This window comes from Bos mutus, chromosome 26 (assembly GCF_027580195.1).
Source record: "Bos mutus isolate GX-2022 chromosome 26, NWIPB_WYAK_1.1, whole genome shotgun sequence".
Classification (NCBI taxonomy): domain Eukaryota; kingdom Metazoa; phylum Chordata; class Mammalia; order Artiodactyla; family Bovidae; genus Bos; species Bos mutus.
This window is the reverse complement of record NC_091642.1, coordinates 44,218,633-44,236,734: the sequence shown is the minus strand read 5'-3', so window position 1 is coordinate 44,236,734 and position 18,102 is coordinate 44,218,633. Positions and strand designations below refer to the sequence as shown.

The following is an 18,102-nucleotide window of genomic DNA, read 5'->3' as shown; positions in this document are numbered from 1 at the left end:
TTAGGCAGTGTGATGTCACTATTTAAGGTAATTAACTGAAATACTGGGGCTTGCCTGGTAACTCAGATGGTAAAGAGTATGCCTGCAATGAGGCAGATCCAGGGTCGATCCTGGGTTGGGAAGATCCCCTGGAGAAGGAAATGGCAACCTACTCCAGTATTCTTATCTGGAAAATCCCATGGATAGAGGAACCTGGCAGGCTACAGTCCCTAGGGTCACAAAGAGTTGGACACGACTGAGCAACTAACATTTTCACTTTTCACTGAAATATTAACAGTAATTACCTTTGAATGGTGGGATTATATTTATATTTTTCTGTGCTTTCTAATTTTTCTTAGGGAGCAACTAATAAGCTTATAATCACCTGACACCAACTATATAAAAAGGTAAAAACAAGACAAAGAAAAAGGAAAAAAACAACCCTGCGAGTGCAACACAATAAATAAAATTTTTCACTCACCCAATTAGATTTCTCATCTAGATGAAAATACACTATCTTTCATTCATCAAGGGAGGACATCATCTTTATTACCTACCAAATCATGATTTGTCTTTGCATTCTGATTTTTGTTTTGATATTAGTTCAATTACATGATTGTAGCCAGGTGGTGCATAATATGACCATTACACTTCATCCAAACTAGTAAATTCTGCAAAGTTCTTCTTTGTAATCAAAGCTTAGTCTGGGAATAAAATTTCAGTGTTATTGGGGCTGATGCTAATCCAATTCATGTGTCTATGCTGTGAGTTTCAAAATAAGTACCAACTGCAGGCGTATTGAAAAGAAAAGGAAAGTTTTAGATCTTTATGACCCAGCTGGGCCTGTAATAACAGTCTCACCAGGAAGTGTGCCTACTAAAGTAAGCAAAACCACTAAACTCCACAAAAAAGCAATGGGAATATCTGAAGCAGAATTCAGCTTTCAAGCCTAGTAATTACACTATTGATTTTTAAAGTGATTGTTAAGCTTCTCTCAGAAACTGATCCTGGCATCTTCCTCCCTGCTTTATCTTTAAGAGCACCAGAAGCACTATAATCCCTTTCCCAAATTAATAGCCAAAACTCTACACAGAAAACGTATAAAGAGAATTCAAATATGAAATTTCAACTCTTCCCTTTATAATTGAAGAAATTAAGATTGATTTTTTTAAATTAAAAGTTTTCACAGATTTTTCTTATTCATTCACACAACTGGCTTATGAATTCCAAAGACAAGGCTGAGTCTCTGAATAACAGTTCTTAAAACATTCAATGGAAAAAAAATGCAAGCCTCAGAAATATAGAAAGGTTTTAAGAATTAACGGGGAAAAAGGAATTATTTACTCCTTGGTGTAAAATAAAACAGTTGTAATTAACAAGACCAAAGCTGTGATTGTGGTATTTTAAAACTGATACACGGTGAAACCCACTATCACTATCCATTTTATCATCTGATTGTCAGTAAAAAAGAAAACAACTCATTTCTGTCAATGGACTTCTCCGTCTGAATATCTGAATACCGTTTTGACAGTCTGAAGTTATATCCTTAACCAATACAGTTCATCTGAACCTGTTCTGTCTTTCATACTTTTGATCTATTATAGACATGTGCCAAGTCTCCCAAGGCAGAAACAGTTTTTTTGTTAACATCTCACATTTAATTATTCCCCGAAATCTGCTTTAAGGCTCCCCTGATGGCTCAGATGGTAAAGAATCCACCTGTAATGCAGGAGACTTGGATTTTGTCCCTGGGTTGGGAAGATCCCCTGGAGAAGGGAATGTCTACCCACTCCAGTATTCTTGCCTGGAGAATTCCATGGACAGAGGAGCCTGGCAGGCTACAGTCCATGGCACTGAGAGCTGGACATGACTGAGCAACTAACACACACACACACACACACCCCAAATTAGATTTAAATTTAGACTCTTAAACTCTAGTGAGCAACCCCTAGGACTGTTGCCTTAGTCTCCTATTAGTTTCCCTGTTTGAGTTCATCCCATTGGAATCGATCTTCTATTCCTTTCCTTCAAAAGCAAATATTGACAAACTGTAGTAGCAGCTGTCTTCTGATGGTTCCTTATTGCCCAGAGGATAAATCATATACCTTTAGTTTGAGATTATTAGGATATTTCTTTATTATCTGCCCTCATCTCTTTCTAACTGTATCTTCCAGGCAACCACCTGCCTAGTTCACTGTTCAGTTCCTTGACACATAAATCCTCTTGTCTTGGTATATTTCACTTTTTACTGTACAATAACATTTTCAAATTCCTCATATTTGTGTCTGCCCTTCCTTTCACAGGAGCTATATTTACCCTCCTTTCTTACTTGTAAAATCCCTATTCAAACTTTAGACAACTCACATATCCCTTTGTCCTATAAGTCCTTTCAGATGCTAGAGGCATAACACATTTCTCCCGATTTAGTTCCCCCTCCCCCCCTGCCATTTTTATTTTTCCCATACTGAAATGGCAATTTCTCATGGTTTTTAATGCACTTGTGTTGATCAGGAATTACTCCAAGCAGACAAAGACTTTTCATACTGTTCATGGGGTTCTCAAGGCAAGAATACTGAAGTGGTTTGCCATTCCCTTCTCCAGTGGACCACATTTTGTCAGAACTCTCCACCATTACCCGTCCGTCTTGGGTGGTACTATATGGTAAGGCTGATAGTTTCATTGAGTTAGAGAAGGCTGTGGTCCATGTGATTAGACTGCTAAGTTTTCCGTGATTGTGGTTTTCAGTCTGTATGCCCTCTGATGGATAAGGGTAAGAGGCTTATGGAAGATTCCTGATGAGAGAGACTGACTGGGGCGGGGGGACTCTGTCTTGTTCTGATGGGCGGAGCCATGGTCAGTAAGTCTTTAATCCAATTTTCTATTGATGGGTGCAGCTGTGTTCCCTCCCTGGGGCCAAACTATGACTGTCTGAGGAGGCCTTACAAATAGCTGTGAAAAGAAGAGAATCAAAAGGCAAAGGAGAAAAGGAAAGATATTCCCTTTGAATGCAGAATTCCAAAGAATAGCAAGGAGAGATAAGAAAGCCTTCCTCAGCTATCAATGCAAAGAAATAGAGGAAAACAAGAGAATGGGAAAGACTAGAGATCTCTTCAAGAAAATTAGAGATACCAAAGGAACATTTCATGCAAAGATGGGCTCGATAAAGGAGAGAAATGGTACAGACCTAACAGAAGCAGAAGATATTAAGAAGAGGTGGCAAGAATACACAGAAAAACTGTACAAAAAAGATATTCACGACCCAGATAATCACGATGGTGTGATCACTGACCTAGAGCCAGACATCCTGGAATGTGAAGTCAAGTGGGCCTTAGAAAGCATCACTATGAACAAAGCTAGTGGAGGTGATGGATTTCCAGTTGAGCTATTTCAAATCCTGAAAGATGATGCTGTGAAAGTGCTGCACTCAATATGCCAGCAAATTTGGAAAACAGCAGTGGCCACAGGACTGGAAAAGGTCAGTTTTCATTCCAATCCCAAAGAAAGGCAATGCCAAAGAATGTTCAAACTACCATACCGCACAATTGCACTCATCTCACACGCTAGTAAAGTAATGCTCAAAATTCTCCAAGTCAGGCTTCAGCAATATGTGAACCATGAACTTCCTGATGTTCAAGCTGGTTTTAGAAAAGGCAGAGGAACCAGAGATCAAATTGCCAACATAGGCTGGATCATCGAAAAAGCAAGAGAGTTCCAGAAAAACATCTATTTCTGCTTTATTGACAATGCCAAAGCCTTTGACTGTGTGGATCACAATAAACTGTGGGAAATTCTGAAAGAGATGGGAATCCCAGACCACCTGACCTGCTTCTTGAGAAATCTGTATGCAGGTCAGGAAGAAACAGTTAGAACTGGACATGGAACAGCAGACTGGTTCCAAACAGGAAAAGGAGTACGTCAAGGCTGCATATTGTCAACCTGCTTATTTAACGTATATGCAGAGTAGGTCATGAGAAACACTGGGCCGGAAGATGTGCAAGCTGGAATCAAGATTGCTCGGAGAAATATCAATAACCTCAGATATGCAGATGACACCACCTTTATGGCAGAAAGTGAAGAGGAACTAAAAAGCCTCTTGATGAAAGTGAAAGAGGAGAGTGAAAAAGTTGGCTTAAAGTTCAACATTCAGAAAAATAAGATCGTGGCATCCGGTCCCATCACTTCATGGGAAATAGATTTGGAAACAATGGAAACAGTGTCAGATTTTATTTTTTGGAGCTCCAAAATCACTGCAGATGGTGATTGCAGCCATGAAATTAAAAGATACTTACTGCTTGGAAGGCAAGTTAAGACCAACCTAGATAGCATATTGAAAAGCAGAGACATTACTTTGCCAACAAAGGTCCGTCTAATCAAGGCTATGGTTTTTCCAGTGGTCATGTATGGAGGTGAGAGTTGGACTGTGAAGAAGGCTGAGCGCCGAAGAATTGATGCTTTTGAACTGTGGTGTTAGAGAAGACTCTTCCGAGTCCCTTGGACTGCAAGGAAATCCAACCAGTCCATCCTAAAGGAGACCAGTCCTGGGTGCTCTTTGGAAGGACTGATGTTAAGGCTGAAATTCCAACACTTGGCCACCTCATGCGAAGAGTTGACTCACTGGAAAAGATCCTGATGCTGGGAGGTATTGAGGGTAGGAGGAGAAGGGAACTACAGAACTGAACTGAACTGAACTGAAACTGTGATGGAGGTAGTGAAGATAATGGTGACCTCCTTTAAAAGATTCCATTCATGAAATTAAGACACTTACTCCTTGGCAGGAAAGTAATAACCAATCTAGTTCAGTTCAGTCGCTCAGTCGTGTCCGCCTCTTTGTGACCCCATGAATCGCAGCACGCCAGGCCTCCCTGTCCATCACCAACTCCCGGAGTTCACCCAGACTCATGTCCATCGAGTCAGTGATGCCATCCAGCCATCTCATCCTCTGTTGTCCCCTTCTCCTCCTGCCCCCAATCCCTCCCAACATCAGGGTCTTTTCCAATGAGTCAACTCTTCACATGAGGTGGCCAAAGTACTGGAGTTTCAGCTTTAGCATCATTCCTTCCAAAGAAATCTCAGGGCTGATCTCCTTCAGAATGGACTGGTTGGATCTCCTTGCAGTCCAAGGGACTCTCAAGAGTCTTCTCCAACACCACAGTTCAAAAGCATCAATTCTTCGGCGCTCAGCCTTCACAGTCCAACTCTCACATCCATAAGTGACTCCAGGAAAAACCATAGTCTTGACTAGACGAACCTGTGTTGGCAAAGTAATGTCTCTGCTTTTGAATATGCTATCTAGGTCGGTCATAACTTTCCTTCCAAGGAGTAAGCGTCTTTTAATTTCATGGCTGCAGTCACCATCTTCAGTGATTTTGGAGCCCAGAAAATAAAGTCTGACACTGTTTCCACTGTTTCTCCATCTATTTCCCATGAAGTGATGGGACTGGATGCCATGATCTTAGTTTTCCGAATGCTGAGTTTTAAGCCAACTTTTTCACTCTCCACTTTTACTTTCATCAAGAGGCTTTTTAGTTCCTCTTCACTTTCTGCCATAAGGGTGGTGTCATAGGCATATCTGAGGTTACTGATATTTCTCCCGGCAATCTTGATTCCAGCTTATGTTTCTTCCAGTCCAGCACTTCTCATGATGTACTCTGCATATAAGTTAAATAAACAGGGTGACAATATACAGCCTTGACACACTCCTTTTCCTATTTGGAACCAGTCTGTTGTTCCATGTCTAGTTCTAACTGTTGCTTCCTGACCTGCATACAGATTTCTCAAGAGGCAGGTCAGGTGGTCTGGTATTTCCATCTCTTTCAGAATTTTCCACAGTTTATTGTGATCCACACAGTCAAAGGCTTTGGCATTGTCAATAAAGCAGAAATAGATGTTTTTCTGGAACTCTCTTGCTTTTTCGATGATCCAGCCTATGTTGGCAATTTGATCTCTGGTTCCTCTGCCTTTTCTAAAACCAGCTTGAACATCAGGAAGTTCATGGTTCACATATTGCTGAAGCCTGACTCGGAGAATTTTGAGAATGACTTTACTAGCGTGTGAGATGAGTGCAATTGTGCGGTAGTTTGAGCATTCTTTGGCATTGCCTTTCTTTGGGATTGGATTGAAAACTGACCAACCTAGACAGCATATTAAAAATCAGAGACATTACTTTGCCAACAAAGGTCCGTCTAGTCAAGGCTATGGTTTTTCCAGTAGTCATATATGGATGTGAGAGTTGGACTATAAAGAAATCTGAGTGCTGAAGAATGGATGCTTTTGAACTGTGATGTTGGAGAAGACTCTTGAGAGTCCCTTGGACTGAGAGGCGATGCAACTAGTCCATCCTAAAGGAGATAAGTCCTGAGTGTTCATTGGAAGGACTGATGTTGAAGCTGAAATTCCAATACTTTGGCCACCTAATGCAAAGAGCTGACTCATTTGAAAAGACCTGATGCTGGGAAAGATTAAAGGTGGGAGGAGAAGGCGACAACAGAGGATGAGAATGTTGGATGGCATCACCGAGTCAATGGACATGAGTTTGGGTAAACTCCGGGAGATGGTGATGGACAAGGAGGCCTGGCTTGCTGTAGTCCGTGGGGTCGCAAAGAGTTGGACACGACAGAGTGATTGAACTGCACTGAACTGAACTGAGACAAAGATTTTGCTATTTATGGCTCTGGACCTTGAAATAGGATTTAGCTTGTAATCTGTACTGGTTATTGATTTATTTATTGGTTTTCAGTTCTAAATTCGCCCTTTTTAACTGCTCTATAAAAAGTGGATTGGGTCATTAAATTTTTTTCTTTGCCAACTTGCACTGAAACTTTGCCACTGGGGAGATATGGCAAGAATAAAGCGATTTGCTTCCTGGCTCCAGTCAGATTGCTCGGATTTTGTACAACCTTCTCCAGGGTATGGCTACTACAGTACTTGGAGTTCAGCAATACCAAGCAGCCAGCAGCTTCCCCAGCACACCTCCCCTCGCGTAGTTTCCCTGGTATGAGCAGCCTTCTCTGGAACACCTCTGGCATAAGTTCTACTGCCATGGCATCAGAGCACGTTACTGCCATCTAGCCAGCACGGCTGTGTCCTTCCCCGCAAGGGTGATTTCCCCCTGAGGGACACTTGGAAATATCTTGGGACACTTTCTGTTGTCACCGTGGGGTTTTCAGGGAATGTTAACTTGTATTTAGTGAGTAGAGGTCAAGATGCCACTAAACATTCTACAGTGCACAGGACAGCCCTCCACCAAAACCAACTCTCTGATTCAAAATGCCAATATTATCCAGTTCCATGAACAACTCTCCATAACAAGGTCTAGTTCTTAGTCTCAGCAGAGCAAGGTAGAGGGTGGAGAGAAGGATGGGGGAAGGAAAATGTTTTTCTTGAATCGTCTCTTAATGGCCTGAGGTCTGTGACAATTCCTTGTACTTTCTGGTTTTTTTTTTTTTTTTTTTTTTTAGCATCCAAGATCATTTTATTTATTTTTTTAATTTAAATTTATTTATTTTAATTGGGGGCTAATTACTTTACAATATTGTATTGGTTTTGCCATACATCAACATGAATCTGCCACAGGTGTACACGTGTTCCCAATCCTGAACCCCCCTCCCACCTCCCTCCCCATACCATCCCTCTGGGTCATCCCAGTGCCCCAGCCCCAAGCAACCTGTATCCTGCATTGAACCTAGACTGGCGATTCATTTCTTGTATGATATTATACATGTTTCAATGCCATTCTCCCAAATCATTCCTTGTACTTTCTGTATCCTGAATTTCTGCTATGACCTTTTGACTAACTTGATCAATATCTAAAACACTTTTAATAAGAATTTTTAAACATAAAACTGCTAAGTTTTAACTAATGACCTACCAACATACTAATGACATTGAACTTCTTTTACTTTGAATAGAGTCAAATTTACCAAAGAATACTGATAGAAGCTCAGTGTGTTTGGGACTCAACAAATTAGAGGTGGAAATTATCTGTACAATAGGAATAGAAATAAGTACTGTCACATTTATACATTTGCCTCAAAACTCCTCAAATATAGACCAGGCCTTCTCAGTGAGTTCTCTAGTCAGTAATGCTGTATATAATTTCTATAACTACTTGCAAGAGGAGGAGGGTGTACAATTTTAAAGTACTACAACACGCATATGTGATGAAAAGCAGTCCCATTCACCTCTTTCCGTGAGTTTAAACCATTAATACTACCTCTGGATATGACCGTTTTCCAGTAGCTATGTGCTTATTTTGCAGTTAGATCAGGCTTGCTCAGGGCATGCTGTAATTCAACTTCCATTATTAAAATAAACCAGTGTAATGACTCTCTTTCAAGCTTCTGGATTGTATCTCTCCTGCTTAATAAATATTTTTTTGTAAAGCACACCAATCAATAATAGCTCCATAAAGAAGACAAGCCCAAATGATCACAACTGAATGATCACATTCTAGCAAAGTACATTTGTCTTCTCGTGTTCATCCTGCAAATATCCTCACATCACCCCGGATTTCATTCTAGAAAATGCACCAAAGTAAAATCCATTTAGACTGTGGGACATGCTGAGGCTCTGAAAAATTTTAAATTCATCCCCCTATCAGTTAAGTAGTGTGACTACACGCTGTACGGTATCTGGAGTTCCCACAGTCTTACCATGTGGACAAAGACTGGTAGATACATAAAGATAACAGATACATAGAAGGAAACAGAAGACATAGGTGGGGCACATGCCACTGGATGCGTGGGCCTTCATGAGACCGGCCTGGCGAGAACAGTAGGGTAAGAACAGTGCTGGAAAGATTCTACTGTCATCAAATCTTTCCATACGGTTCTCCCCCTCTCTCTCCATGACACCTGAAATTCTAAAACCTTCTGGATTTTTGTGATTTTTCAGTCTTCAGGGGTAAGTCATTCAAATGTAAGTAACCCATAGACCATCATCATCTTCATCTCTACGTAGCTACTACTCAAATTAATACAAAGCCTGAAGTGAAGTCCTTGAGATTGAAAGAGAGAAATTAAGAAGAACAGGGACCAGGGCTTTCCTGCAGTCCAGTGATTGGGCTCTTTCACTGTAGTGGGGCACAAGTTCAGTTCCTGGTGGGGGAACTAAGATCCTGCATGCCATGTGGTTTAACCAAAAAGATAAAGAAGAAAGCCTGTGTGTGTGGCAGGGGTGGGGAGTGTAATGGGAAAGAGGAGTGCCTGTAGAAGAGTAATGTGATGAGGAAACTAGAGGTAAAGGGTGTCAGAGAGAGGAAAGCAAGCTGGCAGATGGCACTGGGAAGACCAACAGCGGAACACACTTCAAACCAGTATTCTTTACGATTTTGCTTCATTTAAAAGATAGGTTGAGCAGAGCCTGGAGGAAGATCAGAACAGGGCCACTGGAGGCAGCAATCAATTTTTTATGTTGGTTAAGTAAGTTAGGGGTTAGCAAACTACAGCTCACAGGTCAGATTCAGCCCATTGACTGTTTCTTGTATGGCCATGAGCTGAGAATAATTTGTGCATTTTTAAGTGGCAGGAACAAGAAAGTTTCAAAAGATGAAGAATACTTCTTGACCTCTAAAAACAATGAAATTCAAATTCCATCATCCATACACCTTTATTGAAACAAAGACATGTTCATTTACTTATTGTCTTTGATTGCTTTTGCATTACAATGGTAGAATTGGGTAGATGCAACAAAGGTCATTTGGCCTACAAAGTGTGAAATATTGACTATCTGACCTTTTATAGAAAAGCTTATCCTATCCTTGGTTTAAGTCATGGAGCTAAGGCTTCATATTTACATACCCCACTCAGAATAAATCTCGTGCACTTAACTAACCCATCATTTTTGTGGGGAAGTTCTGTGATCCTCTGTTCCTCCTTGAGCATGAGCCTTAGTGAGTCTCACCCTTCACCAAGCTGCTTGTCAGAAACATCAATAGCACCCTTCCTGAGAGAAGTTGAATAACTACTATTTTGTCATCTTTTTGCATCTCTTCTGACATCCTAGGTCCTGGTATGGAAGGCTTCCTTGACTCCTGCCTGACAGGTCCATTGCTTATTCTACAGAGCCCAGAGCATAGATTCAGTATTTTTGTTTATTTTGCCTTCAACTTGGAGTTGACACTGAATAGCAATAGCAAACAGGGAATGGAGGGAGGCACCAACCCACCACAAGCAAGAGTAGATCTGGTCGAGGCTCGGATCAGAAGCGCTATCATTGGAAACTGATGCAGGTGTGGCTAAAGAGGCTACCTGTGGAGGACAGGATGCATAAACAGAGAGGAGGTTTTGCTACCAGCACCGATAAAGGAATAACAACCAAAAATTTAATATAATTGAGTTTGCCCTATATACTCAGTTTTCAGACCTATACTGAACTTATGTCTTGCTCATCTCAGTAGCCCAAGTAACTGATACTGAAACAGGCATTCATCTTTATCTTTTGTAATGATTAAACATAAAAATTTCCTAGTCTGGCTCTAATCTCAGTTTTAATACCTAGCTCCAGTTTTGGTGTTGAGAAATAGTCTTCAGCCTAACAATTCCAGTGACTTTTTCTCTATGTCCAATCTTTCTTGGTAACCTATTTGCTCCTATATTTTGTATAGGTCTTGGGACAAGTCTTATGACACAGGAATTGATAGATCAGGATGGATACTGGTCCTGTTGCTGCTGCTGCCAAGTCGCTTCAGTCGTGTCTGACTCTTTGCAACGCCATAGATGGCAGCACACCAGGCTCTTCTGTCCCTGGGATTCTCCAGGCAAGGGTACTAGAGTGGGTTGCCATTTCCTTCTCCAATGCATGCACACATGCTAAGTTGCTTCAGTTGTGTCTGACTCTGTTTGACCCCATAGACGGCAGCCCACCAGGCTCCTCCGTCCATAGGATTTTCTAGGCAAGAGTACTGGAGTGGGGTGCCATTGCCTTCTCCTCTCCAATGCATGCATGCATGCTAAGTCGCTTCAGTTGTGTCTGACTGTGTTTGACCCTATGGACAGCAGCCCACCAGGCTCCTCCATCCACAGGATTCTCTGGGCAAGAATCCTGGAGTCGGTTGCCATTTCCATCTCCATGGATACTGGTCCTGGTATATGCCAAATACCCTTTTCTAGTTGTTGGATCAAGGATAGGTCTGGAGATTCCTGGCTGGGTGAAGCAGAGGACCATGGAGCAAAGGGGTGGGAGAAACACAAAGGGAGTTCATACCATTGCTGTTTACCAACGAGCATGAAAACGTTTCAACTTTCATAACCAATTGGCTGCATCTTGGAGTTATACAGTAAATGAGGGATACAGTTGAGATGCTTAGATTTTAATTTTCTGGGGGAAAATATATGACTCTTTGTTAAAAACAGTAAGAAAATTACTAGTAAATATTCAGTGATCTCAATGTATCAAAAAATGTCATCTTACATAAACTCCTAACTTCACTAATAACTTACCACACAGATGAAGAAGTGGATTGCATAACTGATTATGGGACACAAAGATATACTTATGTTCACATTTATTTCTCTTCATGGATTCTAAAATAAGATATTCTAAATATACTTAGTTGTCTTTTATGTATTCAAGAATGTTATTAATGGAAATAGATTGTTCTGTTAGATTCAAATTTCTTTATGTCAATTTTCATGAATTTTAGAGTCACTGCACATAATTATGAAAATAATGTAAGAAACCAGTCCTCAGAGAATGCTTCTTGAGAACAACATGTATCTGTTTATCACTTTCTAGTTTGTCCGTGAACTCTTTTTTTTTTTTTTAATTTCCCACATGCGTGATTAGTTACAATGATGTTCTTTTGCTCTCCCTCTGGAATAATAAAGCATAATCACTGGCTTACATAACATGGTACCTCAGTTGTAAATTTGTGAAAGAAGCTCCATGTGTTGGTAGTTCTAATGCTCGCCATCTGTTTGCATGGGTGAAGCCCTGGTGCTCCCTTAATTGGCCATAAATTAGGTACTAGCAGCAGGATTATGACAAGATCCTTCAGTTACAGTTTAATTTCTTTTTTAAGCTGGGATTCAACATTTGGTGGGAATCCCAACTCCTCTGATAAGAGCATAGAAATGCACTTCTTGAGCCCTAGACTCAAGCCATCTTCTCTCTATGTTTTAAGCTAGACCTCCCTCAAAGTATGTTCTCTGTATACACTTCTGAAGATAAACTTACGCTGAGCAGAAAGAAAAAACTACTAAATCCAGGAGATTCCAGTACCTTCTCTAAGAAGAGGAAGAGGCACACTGATTGAGCACTCACTACATATCTTGTGCTGTGTGGGGACCTTGACATATATTAAATTGTTTGATCTTCGAAACAATTTTATAATTTAGGCATCTCCCACTTTTCAGATAGGAAAACTAAGACTTAAAATTGAATTGCCCATATTGTCATAACATGGTGTAGTAAAGATTCAAGTGTTGAGCTTTGGACTCTATTTGACCAAGTCCATACACTCCTCACTGCACACTATATATGAGTAGGTTTGAAAAAGAAAATGGATATGGGCAAAAGTATGTATGTGATGCTACTTGATGCTCCTTCATCTCCTGGGATCTCAGTCAACAGAACTGAAGAACCTACATTAGATAACTCTCAGTGTCCCAATAGTTTGTTTCCATGGCTTGATTAATCTGGGCTTGAATATTAACCACAAAGCCTTAACAAGTTATTAAAATGTTATGGACTTCAGTTTCCTTTTCTGTTAAACATCCCATCTTCCAGGTAGAATCATTACAAAGGAAAGTAGATACATAAACTGATAGAAATACCCATCCATCCTCAATCAGCAGGCAAACGCTCAGCCTCACTGTCATTCTTCCCTCATCAGATTCCCTTGTGCTTTAGAGGGAAGATTAAGGCCATTCAAATTACCATAACTTTCCTTGTTTACATCTCTACAAATTTTCTACCTATTCTCTTTTTCACTATCTTCAGAACATTAAAAAAAAACCAAAAACATGTTTTTCCAATTTCTCTTTCCCTGTTTGCTCACAATTTCCTCCCCTGTGGACACATTTCTATCAAGTGTCACCCCCAACCTCCGCCCTGCCTCTTTTTTTTCTTTTTTAACTTGGCCACCATGGCATGTGGGATCTTAAGTTTCCCAATCAAGCAAACACAACATCTTAACCACTGGACTGCCTGGGAAGCCATCCTCCTCAAGGTTTGTGTAGAAGCATCACAAGGAAACTCTCCAAGACCTCACTAGTGTCTCATGTGCCCTCCCTTCTCTCTTTTTTCTTTGTTTAGCCTAGTTTCTTGAAAGAAAAAAAAAAAAAATCCTTTGGTCTCAATGCTCTCACATCCTCAGTACCGACTCACTCTTTGCAATCTGCATTCCACTTTCACTGTTTTATTAGATATTTTTCTCCCAGGTTGCTAAATTTTTTGCCCTTTTCTCTATATATTCATGCCTCTCAGTTCCTCACTTGTATTTACTTCTGCTGATTATCCTTTTTCCCTTGAAATCTTCTCTCGGTATCTGAGGTTTCCTACACTGTTCTAGTTGCTGACATTGCAGTTTTATCACTGGTTTTCTTCCTCTGCCTCAATTTTACATGTAAGAATTTTCCCGAATTCTAAACTTGGTCTTTTAATCTTTTCTATTCTTTCATGCAATTCCATCCAGTTTTATGGCTTCAGTTGTTAACTCTATGTAAGCAATTTTTAGGTTAATTTTATGTTAACTCTAACAAGCATTCTTGTCCCCCATTTTCTACCTCCTGCGAGGCACCTGTTCCTGAGTGTCAAACTTGTATGTCAAATTCATGATATTTTTATTGAATAATTCTTATGCTTCCCAAACTAATTCTTTTTCTACACTCCTCCTAGATCTTCTAAATTTCTTTTTTATCCTTTACATTCAGGCAAGTCTCAGCCCTCTGGGTTTATGTCTTTATTCTTAACACATGCCTATAATGATCTCATGATGACCACTTAGATTTACAGTCTGCTAACCAGATATTCCGGAGAAGGCAATGGCACCCCACTACAGTACTCTTGCCTGGAAAATCCCATGGACGGAGGAGCCTGGTAGGCTGCAGTCCATGGGGTCGCTAAGAGTCGGACATGACTGAGCGACTTCCCTTTCACTTTTCATTTTCATGCATTGGAGAAGGACATGGCAACCCACTCCAGTGTTCTTGCCTGGAGAATCCCAGGGACAGGGGGAGCCTGGTGGGCTGCCATCTATGGGGTCACACAGAGTCGGACACGACTGAAGTGACTTAGCAGCAGCAGCAGCAACCAGATATTCTGTCTGTATCTTCTCCCTTTAATTCATCTCATATAGCCTTCTCAGTGTCTTAGTGATTGACACTATTTTGCTGCATAGAATTGTCAGAGTTACCCTTATCCACCATTTGGTGATCTTGTTGAACCAGCCCCAACATGTTTGTGAACTTATTTGTCACACTTTGTCCTCCAACTACCTTAATACAGCCTTACTTTAGTCAGCTGAAATGGCTTATAGCTCTACTCTGAGTACTGCTGATGCTATTCACTCTATTTCTCTTGCTGCTCCTATGCTTATAGATCTACCTAATGAAACCATTTATTTCATGAAGACTTCTCTGATTCTCCCCAGAAGTTGTCAACTCCCACAGATGTGGGCTCTGGACCCTTCTTACATTCTGCTTTGCATGATGGTTATTTGTGTAAATGCCACAGTTCCTCTACTAGAAGTTACCCCCAAACCAGAATCTGTACTGCTCCTTTAATTCTCTTTACAGAACCTAACAATGTCTTGTATGTGATAAAGCCTCAAAAAGACATTAATCAAATGAAAGAAGGAATGAATAGGTAGTTATTGTTTCTGGGAACCAGAGGAAGAGTATCTATTTCAGAAATATTCGTGGGTATAGACATCATCTCGGAGAAGGCAATGGCACCCACTCCAATACTCTTGCCTGGAAAATCCCACGGACAGAGGAGCCTGGTAGGCTGCAGTCCATGGGGTTGCTAAGAGTCAGACACAACTGAGTGACTTCACTTTCATTTTTCACTTTCATGCATCGGAGAAGGAAATGGCAACCCACTCCAGTGTTCTTGCCTGGAGAATCCCAGGGACGGGGGAGCTTGGTGGGCTGCCGTCTATGGGGTTTCACAGAGTCGGACACAACTAACGCGACTTAGCATCAGCAGCTTAGACATCATGTGGAGAAGGGCATGGCAACCCACTCCAGTAAACTTGCCTGGAGAATCCCATGGACTGAGGAGCCTTGTGGGCTACAGTTCATAGGGTCACGAGTTGGACACAACTGAAGTGACTGAGCACACACACACACACACGAGCGTGGCTATCATCCTGCAATGATGCCCTCTGGTTCCATCGATCCAGCACAGAGGGGCATGCAAAAGTAAGATCTGTAAATCAAGTGGGATTTCTCTTCATCCAGAGTCCCCTGAGCTCAACATTCAACTCCATCATTCTGATCATATCTGCCACTCACTTTCATTCCACACTGACACAGCCTATTCCAGCTGTAATGGCTCCACTAAAATGGATGCTTTACAGTTCTTCTCCCCCGTCAGGCACTTGGCTTTTGTGATAATGTATCCACAAACACAGCAATGAGAAAATGTTTGGAGGCCTGCATCCAGGTAGTGGAGCATTTTATTCAGGCTCTCGGAGAGTCAATAAAATAATCTGACATTTTAGTCTAAACAATAAAGCATTCAGGCAATGAGACTAGCAAGGAAGAAAACAGAGAAGGAACAGGCGGACGTGTCGCCGAACAAACTTGGAATGGCTCTAAATATGCCTATGTCTAGGACTGATGCTTTCTCCAAAAATGTTTTCCTAAATACTTCTATTTTAGGAATCTGAGCATGGAAGAATAGAGGAGAAAACTAAAATGTGCTCAAGTAATAGTCCATTTCCTAGTAACAATAATAACCACAAATGTGTAGTGTATAAATATATACTATTTTATAATTATTATAATATACTATAAATATTTTATAAATTATAAAGTATATTGAAAGTACTAATAGTCATTATTTTCTAAAAATTTACACCAATAGCACTGGTTGAGAGTCTCCTGGGTAAAGACCACTTGGACAGATGATTTTCTCACATGTTCTCATCAATGCTCACAACATGATGTTGCATTATCCCCAGTTCACAAATGAGCTAACTGAGGTGAAGTTCATGGTGGTTTAAGTACCTTATTAAAAATCACAAAGCTAGAATGGCAGAGTGAACCACTTCCAAGAATAACAGGGAATGAGAATCAAATATAAAACTCATTTTCAATAAAAAGATATAAACAAGTATTAATAGCTCCATGAAGTGATGTCTCATCCCAGGAACTTATGTGTGTCACTGATACGAGTGTGTAATATGCATAAGAAAGCAAAGTACTTACTCTCTGTCGATTACAAGGCAGGTTACAGCTTCTGCCGCAATTACATTCGCTGTTCTCACATCTTCCCTGTATAAAAAAGAGAGAGCAGTTCAAGTAAAGCACCCTTTAAAAACAAAGAAAAGTGTTCATTGTAATTAATTCAAGACATTAAATTACACTCTTCTGATTTTTCCTCTTTTAGGTTTAAGATTTGTTCACGTTTCAAATTACTTTGTCCTGAGAAACCACATAACTCTTGTTATTAATAACACAGATTTTACAATTACAATCCAGCAGCCCACCAGGCTCCTCCGTCCATGGGATTTTCCAGGCAAGAGTACTGGAGTGGGGTGCCGTTGCCTTCTCCGAAAGTTATAATTTTCAAACTTAAAAGTTTCACTTACACAAATGAAACAAAATTTTGTGTCGCCATTCCCTATCGTATCTGGAGAGTTAATGAGTTGACCAGATGATGATAAAGACATGAATGAAGACGAATAGGTAAACTTTAGAAAAGATCTGCAGATATAATTCTAGAAACTTAAGTACCTAATCCATTTGTGTATGAATTTATCATTATTACCTTGAGAATTATGGATCTATTTTAATCAATTCCATGCTTTAAAGACCCTGAACTTATGTGGCTAAACTTTTGGCAACTTAAACAGTTACTCACCTGTACCAGAGTTTGTAGGTTCTTCAAGAATGTTCAACAAATCTTAATCACTCTGATTGAAATGTGTATGTACTGTCGCTTTAAAGCATCTAATTGGCTCTGCAGCAGTATCTATCAACTTCTTAAACATTTAAAAATCTGCTCTCCTTATCCAGTGGTCAAAGGTGGATTTGGTAAGTTAACATTCACATTTTGAGCTACTAAAAATGTAATTGTACCACTGTCATGGAAACATTAAGTTATACTTGAAAATATACTCTGTTTCCTAGAAAGGTAAAATGTCTAAGCTAATCTAATTAATGATACATATACATTTGAAATACATTACAGAGATATTACATAGGAAATACTATGGTCTTAATAACATCTTCTAAAAATCACAGTTGGAACAGTATATGTTTCTAATATCAGGCTTTTAAAGTTTTGAAAATAAAGATGTTCCCAGTGTATTTTATTTTTTCAAAACACACAAAGTTCTCACACATACACCTGAACTGTAATTTTTTCATTGATCTCTTTCACTGTTGCTGTATCATGCTGTTAACGACTGCAGTTGCTTTGTAGTAACTATTACTATTTGGGAAAGCAGTTTCTCCTTACCAAAATTCTTTTCCAGAAATACCCTGATGGTATTCTCAAGCATTCATATTTAATACAGACTTTAAAATCACTTTCCACTTCTGAAGAAACCAACAATGGGATGCTAGTAAAGTTGTATCACATTTTTACATTGATTTCAGAAGAAAGACATTCTGATGATATTAATTTTCTCTGCAAGAGCATGGCATGTCTACTTGTTCAGATAGAGTATTATGTCTTAATCTTTCTTAATCTTTTTCACTTGGGCTCTGGCATTTTTACAGAAAAGTATTCTTCAGGCTTTTATATCATCAGTTTCTCTTATGGCATTGCTTTTGCATTTCTGTTTTTTATTGGTTATTGCTACTAAAGAAAAAACCTATTGAAATTTGTATATTTGTAATCTGCATACCATACAAAGTTCTCTTCTGATTCTCAAATTTCTATTACAGTCTCTTCAATTCTCATTGTGATCTTCCCAGTGTCTCCCCAACATCCTCTACCTTCTATCTAAAC

General features: G+C 40.0%; 1 protein-coding gene across 4 annotated transcripts in view; it reads right to left on the bottom strand.

The window, feature by feature from the left end:
• The window catches only part of PRKG1 (protein kinase cGMP-dependent 1), a 1,407,171-nt gene that overhangs the window by 160,198 nt on the left and 1,228,871 nt on the right, over positions 1-18,102 (bottom strand). For all 4 annotated transcript variants that reach the window (XM_005904632.2, XM_005904631.3, XM_070363677.1 and 1 more), the window contains one exon: positions 16,353-16,418. In XM_005904632.2, coding sequence (XP_005904694.1) covers positions 16,353-16,418 — 66 coding nt within the window. The remainder of the gene's footprint in view (positions 1-16,352; positions 16,419-18,102) is intronic.